This window comes from Halyomorpha halys, unplaced genomic scaffold, assembly GCF_000696795.3.
Source record: "Halyomorpha halys isolate HHAL.00 unplaced genomic scaffold, Hhal_1.1 Scaffold18.1, whole genome shotgun sequence".
Taxonomy (NCBI): Eukaryota; Metazoa; Arthropoda; class Insecta; order Hemiptera; family Pentatomidae; genus Halyomorpha; species Halyomorpha halys.
The window spans coordinates 813,933-836,493 of record NW_027114407.1 but is presented as its reverse complement, the minus strand read 5'-3'; the positions used below and the strand labels follow the sequence as shown (position 1 = coordinate 836,493).

Genomic DNA, 22,561 nt, shown 5'->3' with positions numbered 1-22,561 from the left:
TATATATATATATATATTTTTTTAATACTTTTTTAACATTTTTCATATGCATTGAAATTAATTCATGTTTTGAGAACGTTCGGTATCTGAGGAACTGTTTAGTTTATGGATGTCTTTTAGGGCACAATTTGATACTTGTTATTGCACTATAAAGTACATTATAATGATCATTCCCGTAAGATTGTCAGTTTTTGTGATAGTTGTCAGAATGAATTAAAAAAATGTTGTTTTCTCTTTGTTTTAGGAAAAAATATTGGTGTTTCGAACACTATCTAGAAAAATATTGAACCCAAACAGTTTTAATACTGCTTAATTTGGATATCCTTCATTGCATATTAAAATAGTTTATGATTATTTTGATATTTACCAAAATAAATTCACGAAATGATTTTTTCTCGTTTTTTAGTAAAACAATATTGGTTTTGGAAAAGTTACACCTCCGAAATTATGGGACATAAAGAACTCAGTTTGAGCTCAAATTTAAGATCGTATAATGCACTATCTAATATTTTAAAAAATATATCAGCTATTTGTAATAAATTTAGGAGTTATTGATAATAAACCTAAAAATATATTGCGGTCATTTTAAATATTCTTCCATATTAGGGATAGGGACTCCCAGAAGGTGGTAATCTTTTTATCATCCTATTTTGCAAAAAAAATTTCATTAGAATTTATTGATAGAAATTAATTTACACTTAATTCTAGGTAAAGGTACATTTTAATCTGTATTTGCTAGACTATTAGAACTGAAAATAATAAGATCACATAGATGTGGTCCATCTCTCAGCAATACTTTAATAACTTATTATTATTCTCTTCTTCCAAGAGGTAGCAATCTATATTTCAGAAACAAATTTGAAATAAATATTTTGTCAGGCTAACTGTATAAGTAAGGAGTACTATTTTTTTCAGTGTCAGCTGATCACTTTCACCATTAAGTCATTACAGGGAACACAGGTGGAGTCTGTTCTGGATACACACTAAAAACTAAATGCCATGTTGGAGAAATACTAGAGACTTCTCATTAATGGTAATGGTACTACTAGAGAAAAAATGTCAATAGATTCTTTTTGTCGACTACCAAAAATTATGCCAAAAGGATGCTTGATAGACTTCCTCAACTTTCAACCGTTTTGAACCCTCCACAAGAGAAAGACAGTAAAATAAGATAATCTCATCTTTTCTAAGGGTTCTATTACTAGTTCATTATCTTTTGTATCAGTATAAAATCCATCCATTAAATATATCCTTCAATGTATAGACCATAATTATCAATTACTTTAACCAATCTTTCTGCCATAGTGAATTTGCTGGTAAAATTAGTTCTTGATTTTTTGAGGCAAAAAGCTCTCCATATGCAGACTTGATTTCATAATTGTTTTTGAAGAGCTAGAAAAAGAAGCACCATGGACTGGAAAAGGTCATAATCAGATGGTGTACCTTCAAGTCAACGAGGAGGGTGAGGCAAGATGGGGAAGGATGTGGAGGCTTTAAGGAAGATGAGGCGAGCCCTTCATTTCTGAACAATTGGCAAAATCATTCTCTAGTTGAAATATCACTTTATCCCAATTGACCAAAGCTTGGTACTGTGTTTAAAACGTCATATACTCTTTTGTGTTATACCTAACAGAGGAGGATTAAACCGTGTACAAGACCCTTGACAAGGCAAATCTAAGGCCCGTATTCAAGATTTATACTTCCTTATTTATAATTTAGAACTAACATAAAATAATTCATGACATAAAAATAACCTTAAAAGATGTGGTGGAGAAGAAGATGACAGTGTCATTATAATGTAAGATCATATGTTAGAACTCTAACTTCTAATAAATTTAAACAATAGATAAATCTAATATTTATTGAACCCTAAATTGCCTTATAAATTTGGTAAACAGTGTGAGTATATTTTACAAAGAATGGTTGTTATGATTTAATTTTTAGTACCATGAAAACACTACCTTTACTATTGCATATATTTCATTTTTCTTGATGTTATTCAATCATAAAATTCATTTCCAAATTATATTAATGAAAGTATGGACTCTTTTGGATTCAATGTCCAAGATATACTTTTTTAAAAGTTGATTCTGATACTAAGTTCTATTGTATTAACAGATATAAAAAATAAGTGAGATATTTCTTACTATTCAAAATAAGCAGATAATTTAAAGGTTTTAATAATTTAATAATTAATTATTTGGGTTATATCACATCATCTAAAAACGGTCATTAATGTATCATTATGGAAGTTGTTGACTTCTCTGGAGATGTCATTCATGACATCCCACAGATAGCTATAATAATGATGTACATATGCATTGTCGTCTATGTTGGAGTGGAATAAGGATTAAAATGAAGACTTTAATATCATCAATGAATTAATACACTAAGACTTTTGTAACAATCTATTATTTAATTAATAAAAATTTTAAATTCAATTAGGACATTAAAAGATCATGATGAGGTCTTGAAAAAAAATGTATTCAAATTTTGTGTACAGTTTTGACAATCATTTATAATGAAATGCAGAAATTCACAAGATTTAACATTTACAAAAGAAATATGATTAGAAAAACTTATAAAATTAAAAAATATATTTTAACTTCTCAATTTAAGTACTTTTAACTGAAATATTTTTGACTAGTTTCTTTATTATTACAATATTTAATGTAATCAGTAATTATGTATTTTGAATAAACCCAAAAATAATACAAGAATACAGACAAATTATTGTTAAGGAATGTCTATATATTTCTTAGAAAAATGCAGTATTTTTATCACTTAATTATATTTTTAGCTGTAAAGAAAGAATAATAAATTAGATTCACATTCAAGTTCTTATTTGACAAAGAGCTATGAGTATTTATAGTTTGTATTTCTGTAAAAAGTAATTTATGCAATTTTAATATACTCTTACATCTCAAAATAAAGGTAACTCAAATCTAGAACAAAATAACAGACTGTTCCACTGAAGGACATCTTGTCTTTAAATTCATAGCCAGTAACACCTCGAGAACTTATAACATATTTACATATCTAGAAGTATTTACAATTTTTTACAAGTGGGCAAAACAATAAATGGATAAATATAACATTTTTTTTCAATGATTCATTCATATGGATATTTACTATTTAATATTATGAACAAGCTATTTAAATGAATATAATTTATAAATGAACAACCATCATCAAATAACAATAATCTTTATTGTTTTTATTTTCACTAATTTCAAAGAGAAAGGTTATGTTTATACCTAATAATTTACTTGTCACCAGAGTTTTCCTCCCAAAATTTTGTATTATTATAAAAAATAGTTACAATTTACAATAACTGGGTTGAAAGAGAGCCATTGTACAAGACACTTAGGTAGAACACTGGGAATACACTAATAAGTCATATTTTAACAATAAAAAAATAAAATTCAAATTTTGCTATACCAAAGACAATTTATTCAGATGAAGCAATTTTAGCAGTATGATAAATTATAATTAACAAAAAAAAAAAAATAAATTAAAAAAAAAAGTAGCAAAATCTGTAACTTACTATCTATAATTAATAGTAAACTTTTTTTAAAATTAAAAATTAACAGCAGCAGACTTTTTTTTTAATAATATAAAATTAAAAAAGAAAAAAACTGATAGCAAGTCAATACTATTTTAGTTTTTGTTCAAATTTCAAGCTAAGCTGGAAACTAAGCTTGAACGACATTTGTTATTTTAAGTTTTAAATGAACATGATGTACCTGTAGTTGTCTGATATATTAATGTGATATAAATATGATCGTTGAATGGAAATCATGAAGCTTTCAATATTTCACGACATAAAAAAATGAACTTAAATTAAATAATAAATTGAATCTCAATGGATGAGTTTTAACGTGACTGACTCAATGGATTGGAAGGAGCTTAAATAAAATGAAATTCTAACTTAATCAAAATGAGATAGTATGATGGTCTTTGAAATATAATTTAGTTTAAATAATAAAATTGTTTTTATTAATAGCAAGCCTAAAATATCATATTTTTAAGAAAAATTACAGGAAAGCAGAGGTGGGTCTTCTGCCAGATTATTATTATGACATAGGGAATAAGAATTGAAAATAAGTAATGAAGTCTATTTTGCAATATCAAAAATATATTTTAATGATATTAAGTTTTATCTTCTCTGTGTCTACATCATTTTCATTTAAATATTGAAGATGGACATATGATTCATTCCACAATTTTGAAAGCAATTAGCAAATAGGAACAGAATCAATTTCATCCACTGAGAAACATAGCAAAACATCAGTTGTCAACAAATTCAACAAAAATAAAGCAACTTTCTTAAAACTAATAAAATATATAACTTATCAATGCCAAAACAATATAAAGTGATGGATATAGGCAATGCTGGACAGCAGAACTAGGTTCAGGTTTTTCAGGCTGTTTGGGAGGTGGTGTAGTTGGTTTCTTGTACAAAGATTCTTCTATTGCAATCATTATCGCCTGCAATAGAGGGTCCCGAGGAGAAGTTTGGCCTGGTAATGCACAATCTCCTCTGAAATCGTCTGTATCCACTGACCAAGTCATAATACCAGCCACCCCTTGGCCCATGGCATACTTCACCTGCAATCATTTAATTAATTTTACAGTAAAAATAAATATTAATAAAGAATTCAATAAAAAAAAAAAAAAAAACCCTGTATCCCTACAGCACATGAAGGGTAAAGAGTTTAAATACTTTGAAAGTAGTTGCAGAACAACCGTTGTACAAAGGAGGTATTTTGTTTAAGACCATACTCAACTTTTTGAAAAACTATAAATTTAATCTTTTTAAATTAATTAAAAATTTCATATAAATATTTTTAATGATTGGCCTCAAGTCAATTCTGGGTTGGTAGTTTTGACATTAAATTTGTTAAGGATCCTCACTTTTGTTAAATTTATTGAACACAGCAGAAATACCCTTACTTCCATAGTTACTAGTACACAATGCTGTTAAATCCAAGTCTTTAGATCAAAGATGAAATACCAATACAGAGTAATAGCATTTGTCACTGCTGGTATGGCATTGTCTCAATATCCTAAAACAGCCTGCTAAGGGCATAAGCTTATTACCATGAGGGAGTCAATGGAAATGCTGATGAAGTCAATTCAGAAGCAGCATAAATAGGTCCTGAACCATACTATAGTATATCTATTACTGTTATAAGGAAGGAGGCTAAATTCTGGGAAACAGGGAAAGAAATATATTGGCCACAAAACTGGTGTCAAACAATCTATTCTTCTTATAAATATGTCTAAGAAAAAGGCAAAAGTTTACTTAAACCTGCCAAGGAATGAGTTAAGAACAATAACAGGTCTCCTCACGGCCCATTATCCATTAAAATATTGGAAGATTTTACATGTCTTCTGTGCTTAGAGGATGGAGAAAATGCTGAGAATATTCTATATGAATGTGAAGCTCTAGCCTTTTACAGATTACAATTATTGAATCATGCAATAATTAAACCTGAACACTTTACTAGAAGCATCAAACTTCTATGGGATCTTTAGACAAGTAAAGAACAACTAACAAAAGATCCAAATGGATTGAGGTAAAGGAAGGATTTCCATTCCTTTAGTGCAATAATAATAAAGGGCTGTTTGATTGGCTATTACAAATCAAAAATATGATTATAAAGCATTAATAAAATTATTTTATCATTTATATTATTGGGAATATTTTAATCCTTATAGGTCATTTTTCAGTTTCTAAAGATACAAACAAGATATGAATATGAGACATATTTCTACAAAATGTACTAGTTTTCAATGGATTTTCTGCATCATATGAACTGAAATGAGATTTGTTATAAACTTGTCTTCTCAAAAATATTTTTCACTTATGATTTGGCAGCTATTACATATGAGTGCCAATGTATTAGTTCAGAAATAACTTCATCCCCCATCTATATTTTGGTCATAATCTACCACTTAGACATATAACGGTCAGTCCATCCCTTAATACTTTCATATAGATCTACTCCTAATCCCTATCAACAATAAATAAATTACTTAAATATAATTTCACTATAGAACTAGATATTTACAAAAGAAAAGATGTTCTGAAAAGCTTACTTTATGCATAATACTTTCAGGATTGTCGTAGGTGATGAGCCTATTTCCTGTTGTAGCAAACGGTGTCAAACTGGTGTTGTCCCAATGGACTGTCCAATTTCCAGTTCTCAGTTCATTACAGATCTGTACGAATAATATAAGGATTAATGATTTACATAAGGAAAATTTTAAAAAATTTCTTTTGATTTACAAAGATGTACAAATTGGCCTCTTTGATTTACATATGCATACTTACAAAACTCTCTTCCTACAATCTCTTATATTCAGTCAACTATTATTGTTCCAAAAATTACCGTTCATATTTTGGTGAAATAGTTAAGTCAAGGTAAATGCATACTTGGGGACAAGTGCATAAATGGGTATTTACTCACATTTGTTTTGTTGGGGGAACTATCACCTATGGTAATATGAAGTAAAATCATCCTATTTACTCCAAATTACCATAGATGGTAGGTCTATCAACAAAACATACTGGAGTAAAATTTTATACACATACTCCGACTTACCTCACTATAATTATATTTTTTTTTTAAATTGTAGAATAAAAAATTAAATCATCAAAGAGGTATATTTTATTTAAATTATTGAAACATTTTTTTTTCCTTTCCCACTTCCATATACATGAAATAAAAACTTGTTTAATCGGCAATATTATGAACACTGAAAAAATACGACTTCAAATTATTTTGTATTATTAAAATGATCGCCCTCCCCAAGGGTAAACAAGACTGGACTATTTCATCACTGATTCTTAAAATGATATTTGAAACTAATTTTAAACACTTTTCTATGAATCAGAGACAAAACCAACGATCATTTCACTATCACGTTTACCACTATTTTATTTTGAAAAAGTAATTTGTTTTTCCAATTTATCCAATTCAAATCTATAATATCTTTTTAATATTTAAACAGATACATACTTCATGGTATCCTAGGAAACCATCAGTTCTTGTGAACGGGCCTTGGAAGCCTTGTGTAGTTAAGGAAGTTTCTCCTAGAACTCCTCTTGATGGAGACTCGAGTACAAATGTACGACCATACATGGGCACTCCAACAACTAATTTTTCAGCTTTGATGCCATTTCTAAGTACATATTCGAGGCTAGCACTCTGAAAAATGAAAAATGTAAATTAACAAAAAAATATTAAATTCAGGCAGAAACACTAATTTTCTAAAAATAAAGTACTTTAAAATAAAAAGCTTTTATAAATTTAATTTAATAATAAATCTAATTTAAAGCTACTTAAAAAAACTATAAAACCAAGTTAAACGATAGAAGTGATAACCGAACAGGAAAAAAAAGATGAAGAACAATAAATATAATAATAAATATAATGAAACTATAATATATTTATTCTGGCCTATTGTAATTATTGGTCCACTGAGAAATAAGAAAAATGATTTATTTTTTTAAATTAACTCTTTTGAACTTAAAGTATCTAAAAATATGTTTGTTAAATTAGATCTCTAAATGTATGTTAATCACACTTATAAAAATTATACATTATCACACTTTCTTTCATTTTAAATAATTTTAGAAATAAAAAAAAAAAGGTAAATTGCTATATTTTTTTGAGTGAATATGAAACAGTTTTTAACCAAAGAGAATAAAGAAAAATTATCTCCATGTTCCATTTACAAGTATATATTATAAGACTTCTTTTTTTCTTCGTCCTAGGAACAATTCATGATTTTTAAAACAATTTTATTTTACATATTACACTCTTTTTAATTTTTTTTGAATATTTTTCTTATAGCTACATATCTCAGTCAATATTTTCCATTTTATTTTACAGAATTCATGGTTTTACATATGTTTCTTTTAAATTTTATACATATTTAAGTCCATATTTTTCTATAAATTATTCTTTTTTTCTACTTCTTTTTTTTTTTTACTTTATAATCAGAGTTTAATTCCAACAAAAATATCCCCTCCCCTCCTGTGATTTATATTTCAAATCTTATCAATTGGTTCAAGTTTATTAAATCATAGGATTTCATTTGCAATACCTAAAATAAAGTTAATTGCAATAATATCAGTGGATTACCTCAGACTAATTACATCAGAGAGTTGGCTGAAGAACTGTGATTTAAATGCGATTCTGATATGTTTATTATTTGTTTGGGAAAAAAAAGTCTGCAGAACAATTTTCTTTAATTTTACTGTTTAAAAAAAACATAAAATACATAGGAAATAAGGCGAAAATTCTATTTATCGATTTGCGCTGAGCTTTGATAAAAGAGAATATTTCCTTCCACAAAATAGATAATCCTGCCTTTTTTTTTTTTTTGGAAAAATATGCAGCATAAAAGATGTCAGATGAAACTCTTGGGAAATATTATCTTCAGGAAATTATTAATTGAAAATTTGTAAATGAAGTTGTATACAGTATTTCTCCATTTTTTAAATTTCTCATAATCAATATTTTTATGTTTTTTATTACAGATATGTGTAAAAATAAAATATATTTATGTATTTATTTTGACTGTTTTATGACACAAAAATCCCATCCTTATATATATGCATACCATTTTATTTTTTCAATCGATCACTAGTACCAGCCAGCTTTGATTAAACCAGTATATAAAAGAATATTACTCACTAGAGTAAGTTTGTCGGACGGAGGAAACAGTGGGGCATTTGGTGCGGTGAATTTCTCCCAAGATCCATGGTAGTCATAGGCCATCATATGAACCAAGTCGAGATTATCGGACACTCTCGGCAGGTCATAACCGGATGCTAAGGTGTCAATTGAAGCACTTATAGCTGCAGTTAGTATGTAACCTCCAACAGTCAGAGCAGACCTTAGTTCCTAGAATAATAAATATTTTAGTTATGTAAAAATTAACTATTATCAATTGAACTTAGGCTAAATGTAATGACTAAGAAAATAGCAAGAAGTGTTAGATTAAGAGGCTAAGTAATGTTAACGTTACAGTAGAACATTAGAAAATCTACAAATAGAGAATAGACTATACTAATTAACAATTGATACTATTGATAATAGAAGTAAGTTTTTGTCTAAACTGGAACTTTGAATAACCACACAAATTTCATTGTTAATAGGTCTAGGGTGGCTCATGAATGGAAGTAATGGGCATCAGAATTGCTGTGAATAATCAATCAATATTTTACATATATAAAGAACTCTTTCAATTATTAACAGCCATTTGCTTAACAAAAACAAAGGTTTTAAAATCAAATATGCTATGTCCCATATGAATTAAATCAACTTTGTATGAATATTAGTGCAAGAACTTTCCTAATAGATCTTGATAAGATTACGTCATAATAATAAATCTCAAGAGAAGACTGAAACAGGATGACTCCAAGAACTTAGAGACTATGCAGACCAGGGATCACATTACGCATCTACAGCACCAGTGAAAGAAAGAAGAAGACATAAATGTAATATGATCCCTTCTCTGCACGTTCCACTTCAAGTACATTCCATACCATGCCATTGTGCGTATCAACATACAGAAAGCCCCTTGCATATATAAGTGTAAACATACAGGAAGTAAATAAATGTACTGTCAGGAGAGTTTTGAGTTTCATTCATGTGTGGAAGACATTCACTACCCCCACCCCACACTTGCACTGGTTCAATATTAATAATCCTCAAATTCATTAGCACATGTTTGCTTTAAAATTGAGGGGCAAGTATACTTCATCCCTTAGTGGATAGATTCCTTAGTAGAGTCTAGGAAAATACTTGAAAGTTTTGCTTTACCTTGAATTAAATATAAATTAATTTTTGCCAATGGATTCTTATGTAGAAATGTTTGAAAACACAATAGTAAAAACTTTACCACTACTCGTGAGTGTATATTTCTAAAATGGAAAATTTTTATTGTTTATTGCCAATAATTCCTGAAGTATTACAAGTGGCTGAAATATCATAAACTTATTTACAGTACATTAAACGAGCTTCAATTTTTGCACTAACAGAGTTTTTTTTACATTCAATCATTCCTAAGATAGTTTTTCTAAAACATATTTTTTTTTTTTTCCAAATAACAGGAAATCATCATTTTGTGAAATTATTTTGATAAATATAATGAAGTCTAAAATTCTTGATAATTATGAACTACATTATGGTGCGAGTTTCAACTTAAGCTCTAATAGAACTAGATAGATGTATTTATTTGCTAATATTTACGATATAGCAATGGAGGCCCAATTGATGTTAGTAAATTAGGTTATCAGTATTTACAGATAATATTTCGAACATACACTTTAACACAAATGTTTGAACAGAAACTAAAAACTTAAATAATCCCATACATATACATATGGTTATACAATATAATTCCTTCTTGATTTAATATCAAATATGGTTGGAATTTACAGTATTTTATTTATAATAATAATAATAAAAGATAATTTGTATGCCTTCGAACAATAATTACTAATAATTTGAAATAAAGTAAATGAATACTGTTGAAGCTACCAAAATTAATGTTTATTAATACTTATGTATAAACAAACACACACCTACAAATATATGATTATTTTGAAACTAAGTAGCTGTACCTTTTGAGTAAAAAACACTTATAAAAAAAAACAAATTGTTTAAATGTTTAATGGTTTTAAGATTTAAAACACTGTTGAACCATAAATCATCCATGGCAGCATCAATATAAATTTGAAGGTATCTTTTCTTATGAGTCTCCAGAAACGAATTATTTACCTATACTAAAACTATTTACCTCAAATACCTCTAATAGAACTATTTACTTTCAATATTTCCTGAGATACAGTTTTTTAAGCACTGATAATTTCTTCATTACCAACATGAGGACACTAACTTTCCTGTTGTTTAGTTCAGGTAATTTAAATTTTCAAACAGAAAATGCACGTTAGCTTATTCAGTATACAGCAGAATATTTTTGTATACATGGTATATGCTTGTTTGTAACACTAAGGATTATCATTTTATTTCATTTATCATAGTATTTTTATTTTTGGGGAATCTATTGTCCAGTACTGATTAAGGATATGAGTAGTTGAATGAATACAATATGAATCTGAAGTTTTCATAAATTAACAATTAAACAATTTTTTATTATTCTTCATTATTTTCGTATATTACTGAAAATATATTCTGTCTACAAACCTAATACATTTTTTTTCTTATGCAAATGAAAATTAAAATCTATTTAAAAATAAATTATTAAAATCTTAAATATAGTTAAAAAATATGAATAAAAATATGCAGTTTCACACCATACAATCTTCACAGCTCAACAAATATTTACAGGAACATATAAGGGAATAAACATACTATACTAAGATCACATTTTTTACAAACATTTGTGTTATTATAAGGCTATGAAAACGCAAAATAACAACATTAATAATTTTTGTAATTGATTTAACACAATTAACCAATAATAAAAAAAGAATTGTTAGACTATTCTGACTGGCAATTTAAGGTCAAATGAGGAGAGAGGGTATAATTTACCCATCAGCAAACAAGGAAGTGAATAAAAGTTGGAAATCCTTGAAATTTCCAGGCATTGTTTCCTCATTTAGAGTGACTGTAATAATTACTATTCGGGAATGTCTTAGAATGAATGGAAAATTATTCTTAATTGAATTAATTTACGTAGATGTTATATATATTTATTTAGAAGGAGATGCTCTGGGTTGTGGGCAAGAAAAAAAATTAGGAAATAAATTTGTAAATAGAATGATTTAATAGTTAAAATTAAAAAAAATTAAGAGAAATTCAATTACCTGCAGAAAATCTTCAAAATGCGCAAGTTCGTGAAGGAATTCCAAAACATGAAATTTTGTGCAATAAAAAATTTGTATGATTAGGGCGTTCTTTTCATGATTCGAATTTCTGTCAAAGCTTATCTGAAGTTACAAAAAATCTAATGCACGAAAATCTGGTCGCTACTTAATTCAAAACTGTCATTTTTGCTGGCCAAATTCTCATTGTCGTGGTCATTCTAGGACAAAACCTCATCCTATGTTCCAGCAATGGCAATAGTTTATTTTATTTTTATTTTTAATGATCCGTGTTTGAATTTTGGAGTCATTTTGGTTGGTTATTAACGTAACCATTAATATTTTTTGAGAATTAAGAAGCGAAATCGGTTCTCTTTTTTTGTAATCGATGTGAAAAGAAATAATTGAATTTTGACATATTAATGTGTATTATAAAACGTGAAAATCTTGTTTTATGTACCTACTTCCAAGCCATTTCTCAGATACATGAGAGGGGAGCTTTTAAAGTAGGAAGGTAGAGTTGTCATACCGTTGGACAACCACGAAATAAAACCCAAACCGTCCAGGGCACAATCGAACCGGCGCTGTGTACTTTCAAGGTACACTAGGTGTTGCCTTGACACACTCGCCTGCAACGGCCTCAAAACGTGGAAAATTATTTAATGTTTTAAATTTTATAGTAAGGGATTGACGATCTTCTAATTGAGTGCGTGAAGCTCATAAAGTACATACTCCTTTTCATACCTGACTCCAATCTTGTTTTTAACCTAGAAGGTCAATAAAGCAGGCCGAAACGTCGACAAACATGAAAATACATTGCAAGTTATATTTAGACCACACCCCCAACCAAAACTTATTAGATTTATTTTAATGGGAAAATGTAAAAAATATAAGGTTGAGCAGAGGTGTAGTTTATATTTTTTAATTTATTAAATAATTAGTATCGGAGATATACAATACCTTGATTAGAATTATAAAGTTCTCCTTGTCTTCTGGCGCACCTCCTCTCTGCGTTGGGAACTCCCAGTCAAGATCAAGGCCATCAAAATCATAATCCCTGAAAAGGTCACTCACATGAATCATCATTCTAAACACGCACGACAAGGTCAGTGTTTCTACAAAGAAGAATTTGTATAATTTTTCGTTATTTTAGAAACTTATACATCCATGGATTATAACATAATTTTAAAAAATATTACTCACTTTTACTAAGCAAAAATAAAGTATTAAGGCTGAAACTTCAATGAGTTGTACAGGAGGTATGCAGATGGTTTGAAGTCGACAAAGGTCATAGGAAAAGGAGCACCTTGTTTCTACGAAGGGACATGATACAAGGAAAAGACACATGTTCGTGGAATTTGATTTTTTTTTCGCATAGATATCTCCTTATTAGGATCTGCAAGAAATTAGTCACAAGGGTGGAACATATCTATTAATATATATACATATATGTGTGTGTATTAATATTTCATATATTAATTGTTGGTAGAATTCTAATCTTCCTTGTCTCTTTTAATACTAATTGTAAGTAGTAAATTATAAAAATACGAAACCAGATATTTAATAGATGTAAATATAAAAGAGTAAGTTTATTAAAATTATTTTAAGAGCTGACCTTTAAGAATAAAGTTACAATTGCCTTTTAATGGACAACTATTATTATATCATGTGATATAGAGAAAATTGTGCAAGAATTTTAACATTTAAGACTTTACGATACTAACTTTTAATACAATATCTTTAGCCCTGCAACTACTCAGTCGTAGTAGTAGAAGAAGGTAACTTGCTAGGACGAATAACTAAATAATAGCCTTTTGAGCGGTTCTTAGCCCTACAAGTTATACTAAATGAGAGCCACCATTTATTTGCTGAAACAACGTTTAAACTAATAACAATATTTTCGAAATATAAAGAGACTATAATACAAAATTTAAAAAAACAAAACAAGATTGGGCTTGATGCGTCAGAAATGGCACTACCAGTAAAAAGTTCACAACATAGTAATCGAAGACAAAATGGAGAAGGGATCATGTGAGAAACTTATGAATTTGAGAAAAATTAATTTAACATTTATTTATTCCTATTTTAGAAAAGAAAATGCAACTTTTTAATTCTGAAAAATATTTCAATTTAAGCTTTAGATAAATTAAAGAAGAAATTGAAATATTCTTGAAAGTAAATTTTTTTTTTATTTTTATTTTTTTTTTTTTTTAGTTATATGACTCGTTTATCTACTTTTGTCTTCAATTTTCTTTGTGGTATTAATTTTTAAATTCGCGTAATGATTTTGAAGTAAATGAACTACGTTTTACATTCTTTTAATAGGGTGCATTAAATCTTAAGTTAATTCATTTTTTAATTGGTTATAAAACGTCCACCAAGTACATAAATCAGGAGAGCTTCTTCACAATTTGTCTCTTTCTGATTTTTACTGACAGTGCCTTATTTCCTTCACTGTAAAAATAATTTCCTGACATTTGTGGATTTACCATATTATATTTGGACATTTATATTGGAATAATTTTAACTTTAAAAAAATGACAATTCTCAATTTATTTTCCTCACTAAATTGAAAATGTTTGTAAGATCGGAGACAATTGGTAATACAGAGCGGAAATTAGTACTTTATTCTCCGACCTCCGCACTGGACGCCTACACTTACTATCGACTATTCGTTAGTCTTTTAATGGCGCTTTACCCTGCTCTAGTGACTTTATGAGGTCGTTTCAACCTCCACAATACTACTTTTTTTACTAAAAGATTTATGACTTCCTCAAATGTCTCAGATAGAAGAAATATGTGGATCGACCGATTTGGATTATTATTTTCAATAATGGATCTTTGTAAATTGAGAAAGGAAAAATAAAATTAACTTCTCACCACAAAATCTGAGGTTCTAAGTTTCAAGATACATTGAATGCTTAATTAAAAAAAAAATCCATCCATCCACAACCCGCGGATTTTCCGAGAAAATACCAAGCTCATTTTTTTTTTTATTCAAGACCAACTTTGTCTTGTTTGTTTAGTCACACCATCATTTTTCCTATGAACTCGTCATTGCCATCGGCTATTCCGTTGATGTGGTGACCGACTAGCGGTTTCATAGCAACATATCTCGATCATTTCTGAAGGAGGAAAATTGTAAACTATTTTGGGATCTCTATCACAAAGTCGTTAAAAGGAAAAAAAAAACCTCTTTACCAACTGGTGAACCTATTTTGTTACTTCTATTCTTTATATTATTTTTTGTCGGATTTTGGCCCTCGACGCCTACTTAGTTAATCGAGCCCCCTCTGGCAATAACAGCTGAATTAAAAAACCGTCGAAAAACCTGATTTCTTAAGACTATAGCGCCAAAACGGCTCTGACTACATGAAGTGAAAATTGCCTAAAGTGTTATCTTAAAGCCTCTTTAACGTTTCGTGTAGAAAATAAATCGTCAAGAAAAATCATGAGAAAAAGTTAAGAACAAGAGAAAACGTTACATTTTATGGTAGATAATAAAAAAAATCACACTTAAAAAACAATTAAATTCCCTTAAAAAACTAAGGCTGACGAGGACCTCCCAAGCTCTCGAGAACCACTGCTTATTGAAAATAAAATTTTTCGATAAAAGGGAATATATCATAAGCAAGTAAATTCACATCTACACAAAGCAGAGGGGCGATGGGGAGATGAACGAAGATAAGGATCAAAAGAGGAACAAGGAAAGCCCTAGTAAGTTCCCTTTATCAAACTTTAATACTCATACACCAATCCAAGCAACCAAATTCAAAATTGTAATTTTACTCTCCCTAGGCAACAGTCAAGAATTCCTTAATTCACTTACAACATTGTACCCGTTTGGTATAATCTTATATTCATTTTTTAAAATGTAATTTATCAAGCATTATATATTTCATTTTTATCTATATACTGCTTAATTTATTCTCTCCCATATACTATATATCTAAACCATATTCCTGCATCACTTATTTTACGAGTAATAGTTCTCTATTAATTTATTCTGATAATATCTCCATAAATAAGGGTTATCAGAAGTATACAATTATATACTTTTTTTAAACCTGGTATAAAGTTAGTTTAGTTCCTTTAAAATAATCATGCATGAAAGACTTACTTGAGGAACCTGAGGACACTTGCAATGAATGGCCTCCTCTTCTCCGGGTCGGCGGCCAGCGCCGAGTAGTTGCCGGAGCCTTCGTTCCATCCTCCGATGGCCAAGGTTACCTTCAGGTCTGGATACTCCTTCTTCAGGCCGGTCACTTTCTTGTACCAACCTGAAAGTGTTTGGTAAAACTTATTAATTTACCTAATAGTTAGTTGTCTAATAAGTCCCTTACAATTCATAAGAATTTTTCCCGCCAAATTCGAGATATTTCTTACTAATTATGTGCCTCTTCTTGAAAAAATACAATAGTGGAGCTATTAATCTTTCTTAAACCATATCCTGTGGAAGATACAACGTCAATTGAAGAGAAAAAGAACCCATACCACAAATAGTAGTTTTGAGATATTGCATTTCTAAGTTTATATCGTATTTGTACATTAATTATTTTTACATTTACGCTAGGTCATAAAAACAGTAGTAAGATCTAATTAACACAGGGTATTGCAATGAAATTTTTCCACTATAATTTTGAGATCATAAAAAAGAGGTTATGACATTTTCTTTAAAAATGACCGATGGAACCACACGAGTCTTCTTTTCAACTACATCCTCATCTTTACCAGATACCGATAAATATTAAAGCTTTTGTCAAGCCTTTCTCTGAATTTGAACCTTGTTAGACTATTTCAATTAGAGTGAGACATAGCTCACATTAATTCTGTAAGCGTCAACAATGTCCATTTTTACACTAATTGTATTTTTGATGGTATAAAGCTGGCCTTCCTAGGAATCGATTCCAGCGAAAAAGTTGCATTTTTTTTACTGTTAGTTTATTTGTATACTTTTGAGCACAAACGGAAGTATAAACACGGAATATTTAGCTTGACATTAACTTGAATATTTGGACTCACCTTAATGCATATTGGTATTTCCGTTAAAAACTCGAAATCGATATTATTCGGGATCATATTATTTTCCGTTTCTTTACACTTCATATGTAGGTTAGTGAAAGTAAAAAGGTCAAGTTGCAAAGGTTCACTTTGTCTTTCATATCTGAAATGTCTAATCTCTCTAGTAGAAAGTTTAATTTGTTCACCAAATGGTTTAGATTAAATTGAAATAAGATCATTTCGCTTCCACGGTGCTATTTTAGAGGTTAAAAATGCTATTTAGTAGCTTATAGTCTTTAGAATCCCTGTATGGTCTTCTGCTCTTTAATAAAGGGAACGGCCGATGAAAACACTTGGGAATGGAGAAGTCACAATTAGCAGCCTGAGTAAGTTTATCTTATGAGTAGAGGGATTGCTATATTTTAATCTTCAAAATGATAGTAAGAATTGTAATTATTTTCCTTGAATGTAACCTCATAAAAAGAAAAAAGAAAATACATATAAAGTATCAGGAAATTGCGTGGGTGACTTTCTTCACCTTTAAAACGTACAGAGAATATTCGATTCTCCTACCAATAAAAAAGAAAACCTAAGAAAACCGGTAGTCACTATCAACTCACCGGTAAAGATCTTCAAATAGATTAAAAGTTACCAAATCATACACTTGACAAAATTTTCCGAGTATTTTAAATTTTGGAAAATTGTCTTAATCAACAATCCTGCGATGAAAATGATGCCTTATTGACTGGTTCACAGATAATTGTGTTCATTCTATCTCACACCCCTAGCTTGCTTGGATGAAATAGTTCTATACAGGAATAATGGAAGAATCCTTGATGAATTATAATAGTTAAACATGAAGATTAACAATAGCAAACTAAAATACTAATAATTGGAAGGGAGAAGAATGGAGAGACCTAATAACACGATTAATGAGAGAGGAGCTGAAACAGTTAGAGATTTTAATTACCCCACCTTAACAAAAACAGCTGGATAGATGGAAGTCAGAGAAAGGATTAAACAGGCTGATGCATCGTTTCACTCGAGGCTAGTTTCCTAGGAAAGAATGAAAAAAGAGGTTTTAAAAAAGTAGTACTTAATATTACCTTTATCCTTTACTCACTGAGTCCTGGAATTCTACTTCAAGACACAGATACCAAATCCAAGCAATGGGAAATAAACTTAGTGTAAAATCGGCCGACCATATAATAAAGAAAATAGGCTATGGTGGTTTGTCTATGTACAAAGAATTCAGGAGATAAGACTAAAATAACGTATGAAAAAAGATTCGATAGTCAAGAGGAAGAGCAAGAATCACTTGAAATGGCGCAGTTTATGGAAGCACTATAGGAGAGTACTAGAATAGATGCAGCCAGGATCGAGACTTATAAATCCTGCTCTAACCCGTCTTCTATCGAATCTTTTTTCTAAGTTACTCGCGCTGCTCCGCGGTAGGTGAGACATGATTAAAAAGTGGAAGTGAAAAGACGCTTTGAAAAACCGCCTGAAACCATTAAATGGACGAATTACCTTTTCCATAGTTCTCTTCTAGATCGAGATGAGGATCCAGAGACTTTATGGTCCAAGAAGTGGCATTCAGCCCGGCGAAGGAGTACACTATGTGCGTGCAGAGGTCTGGCCTCAGGTCCTCCACTGAGAACTGCCCGCGCATCGGCCTGTAGGCTGCCCAGGTACCAACGTAGCAGACCACCACTCCGCGACCATCTGAAATGTAAACAAAGTACATTAACAATACTATTATGGAATAATTAATATAAATTATATTTGGTAAATGAAATAAAAGATAAAGAGATGAGAAGTGAAGGGATCTATGTTGCTAATTAGATTTTTCTTTGTTATCTGCTCTGGGCTGTGAAGGGATACCAGAGTCCTGGGGCTGATAGTCTTCTATTATTGCGACAAGTGTACAATAATAATAAATAATAACGTCACCCTTTAAGTTAACAGTGGCATAGATAATTAAATTTAATTAGTAATCATGATCCAATAATTTTCAAACTATAGTATTTAAAGATAATTCAAGTGAAATAGTGAAATGGAAAATTATTAAGAAGACACATCAAGAGGAAATCATCTCAACAAATTTGAACTTTAATTGGAATTAAAATATTTTATGACATTTATAAAAATTTATATTTTGTAATTATTTTTTAATTTATATTAATTTGTATCATCTGAATTTTAAGTTGTTTTTAGTTTATGTAAGAAATTGCATTTCTTTAAACTATGTTTTCTCCTATATAAATTTTCCTAAAGGAAAGTTAAACATTATAAGAATGCGTCAGTGGGAATGATTGTGAAGGAGTTTTCGTGATTCAAGTCATTCACGTCAGTTTGGCTTTTGAATGATGATTATCAATCATTCCGACTGAACCTATTGGGAACCTGTTAGGATTCGTCTCAAAATTATTTTATGCTTTTCACCTCTTTTTTTTTATTCAAGATCATCTTTGATTTATTTAATTTCCTAACTTTGTGTAAACAAATTGAGTCATCGGCGGCCATGGATAATTACAGGTTCAATGGATTCGGTTTGCCGTTGAGGTAAAAGTTATGTAATTGTGAAGATATAACGAATCCTTGAGATCTCCATCTCCACAGTAGGTTTGTAATTATTAATGTTTAAAGAAAATGATCAATATTTTAGATAGGACTAGATTTTAGAAGTACCTACTTCGAAAGTTGAGTTTTCTTTGATCCGTTCAAAAGGTTTTGTACTTTTTAAAAGTGAAGGCATATGAAGAATAAATATATTAAAGAGAGACAGCGAACTTATTCAAGTCGTTGCATATTGTAGTCCTTTTAGTGCAGGAAGAAAAAAATACTGGCAGATATTTCTCTTCTTAGAGTACTGGAAGATATTTCTTTAGAACTGTGTGGAGCTTTCGAATACTAAATAAGCAAGCAAATGTGACGGCACTATGTGGGACATTAATGTGTAAGGATAGGTTTTAGGATTGATTTTTGAAGAATTAATAGATGATCAGGAAAGGTAACTTGATTTCAATGGTTATACAGAGCTCATTTTCATTACAAATTGTGACAAATTTTATTGATTTTAAAAACTTTGCAAACAATAATGCCAGGAGCTTAGTTTTTGAGTTATTTAGGAACGATTGAGAAAATGGCGCTGATTTTGCTTGAAATCTCGAAACCCCTCATGCGTGTTGGATAGAGTAAGCTCGAGGATTCTTAGGTGGAGAGTGTAAATATTGTACATAATAGAGTAAATATGATTTATGTTTTTTTTATTGTTATATTAGTTCAAAATTTTACTTATTTTATTTTAATTTTAAAATTTTACTTTATTTTTATTGTATTGTTGAATTTTACTTATTTACAAATATTATCTCACTTCCAAATCAAGCAAATAAATTGTTCTCCTTATTTCTTCATGTACATAGTTTGTTTATGTTCATTTTATTTTTCTCTCGGCTTATATAGATATATAAATTTTATTATTTTTTATTTTTATTATTATCTTTATTTATTTATTTTTTAGTACGAATGTGATCATTTGTCACTATTACTTATTCGCCAAGATTGTAGCAGATTGTAATACTTATCAATAAATAAAAAACTTTCTATAAAAAGCAAAGCCATTTTTCTTTTATTAATTTAGTTAAAAAAATAAAAATTTAAAAAATCTATAGAGCTCATACACAAAACCTGTGTTGACGGGTTTAATGTTATCTATTTAATTAAAGATTAAGAAAAATGATATATTTGGTTATCTAAGATTTTTGTAATGACTTTCTATGAAATATTGTTTCTTCTTTTCTGTCAGTTTTTTTCATTGTCATCTGTTTTACTATTCATCTAAAATAAACCAAACGACTTCTGCGCGATGCAATTTCTATTGTATTGCAGTTTCTAACAGCATTTTGTCTGGAATGTAGGTCATTGATTCGTCTATCAACTGTTGTCGACGCAAGAGCTTTGGACTTTCGTTACCAGCCTCAAACCTGCGCATGTTAATCCTCGGTAAGGGAACAGTTTTAGTGAGAGTAGGGTTCCACCATTGTTTCACTGTTGAATGAAAGTTTTTCCCCTTTCGTGGGCTAAACAACTTGAAAATCATTCCGCGTCGGCCCAAAGAACAAAGAAATCTCTTTCTCTTATGAAAACAAAGAAGCAGAAAAAATTATCATACGTGAAGTTTTCATTTTCTCTTTCTCGTAAGCTTTTTCTTGTCTTTTGAAAAAAATAAAATTATAGTTTTAATATTATAACTAGATACCAGATTTTTGTGGAATTGCGTCTTTTGTACCGTGGCTTCAAATTAAAAAAACCTAAGAGAATTTCTAACATGAAAAGAACCTTCAATTGATACCAGTTTTATTTCGGACGAAATTGCATGTTTTTGGGCTACTATACGATTTTTCAAAAACTGAAAATTTTCTACTTAAATTTTATCTTATTTTCATTTCTTCATGTTTTATCTATGAAATCATTGTTAAATTTACAATTTTTTTGTGATTCATTTATTCACTCTTTCCTGTTTGGTCCGGTAATTACTGCCACCGGATTTGGAGGCAGACCGAAATCCCTCAGTTTTGAAAAATCACAAGGTGACTGTCACCACAATTCAGTTAAGTTCTTAAGCTTAAATTATGTTTATAAAAAAAAAATAACCATAGTTTTTCCGTGATCGTGAGTTTCGAATTTACTGAAAATGCTAAATCCAGGAAATATGATTTACTTTTAAAAATTTCGGTACAGGTAATTGTTATGAGTCTGATTTCTTTATTTTTTAATAACTTCAGATCTTTATATACACCTGACCATTGATATGATAACTAATGATGAACAACTAAATGGGTGCCATTACCCAACTCTCCTTCTACATAAAAATGATGCTACGGGATTAGGCCACGCCCCTTGAAGGTAACTTTACGTTTAAGTTTGAACGTAGGGATTTCTTACATTAATCTAATTATCTAATAACCCGTTTATTTAATCGTCAATGTGAAGAGAATAGAAATTGTGGTAAATGTTATTTTAAATAATTTGGTATAAAAATCCATTATATAATGAAATGCATTTCAATTTGAATATTAAGAATCCCAAAATTTATTTACTGTTCTATAAATTAAGGAGTGAATATAAAATTAATTTAATTTATATATAAGTTATAAGGTATATTTTTCAACTAATGTTTTCTAGGAAAATTAAAAAAAAAAATTTCATTTAAGGAAAACATTTAAATATAATGTTTGATACAAATATTTAATTGTTTCTGATATAATGGAGAAAGTTGTTTATTAAAAAAAAAGTAAACCTTATTTTTCAGAATATTAATGTTTACAACAAAGAATTGACTAAAAATTAATATTAATTCAAAAAGCCAATATTAACAACAAAATGTAAGCACGCTTTGATCAATTGTTTTTAACGCCCCTGCCTAGATATTTCTGGCATACGGGGTGCGGTAATAACTTCAGCTGTCAAATATGGAATACAGGATGCCACGCCTACGAAAGGAAAAGACCCCTCCTTCAGTCATCTCTCTCTCAATTATTCACCTTCCTCCAAGGTTTTCACTGTTAAAAATAAAAATTGAACTTCAATACATCGAAAAACAAACATCTACGATGTGATACGGCTTTTAGACTTTTAAGAGGTTTAATTTAAGTATAGAAACTTTTATGGGTTCTTAATAGCAGTCTTAGTCAGGGTTTTTTTTTTTTT

The 22,561-nt window shown here is 29.4% G+C and overlaps 1 protein-coding gene across 1 annotated transcript in view; it reads right to left on the bottom strand.

Annotated features, from left to right (window-relative positions):
* Nucleotides 1–2,463: 2,463 nt before the first annotated feature.
* The window catches only part of LOC106680494 (probable chitinase 2), a 39,655-nt gene continuing 19,557 nt past the window's right edge, over nucleotides 2,464–22,561 (bottom strand). The window contains exons 2-8 of the mRNA XM_014420244.3: nucleotides 18,380–18,574; nucleotides 15,969–16,128; nucleotides 12,809–12,905; nucleotides 8,712–8,921; nucleotides 7,029–7,217; nucleotides 6,106–6,228; nucleotides 2,464–4,611 (exon numbers count right to left, since the gene is read on the bottom strand). Coding sequence (XP_014275730.1) covers nucleotides 4,336–4,611; nucleotides 6,106–6,228; nucleotides 7,029–7,217; nucleotides 8,712–8,921; nucleotides 12,809–12,905; nucleotides 15,969–16,128; nucleotides 18,380–18,574 — 1,250 coding nt within the window. The 3' untranslated portion in view covers nucleotides 2,464–4,335. The remainder of the gene's footprint in view (nucleotides 4,612–6,105; nucleotides 6,229–7,028; nucleotides 7,218–8,711; nucleotides 8,922–12,808; nucleotides 12,906–15,968; nucleotides 16,129–18,379; nucleotides 18,575–22,561) is intronic.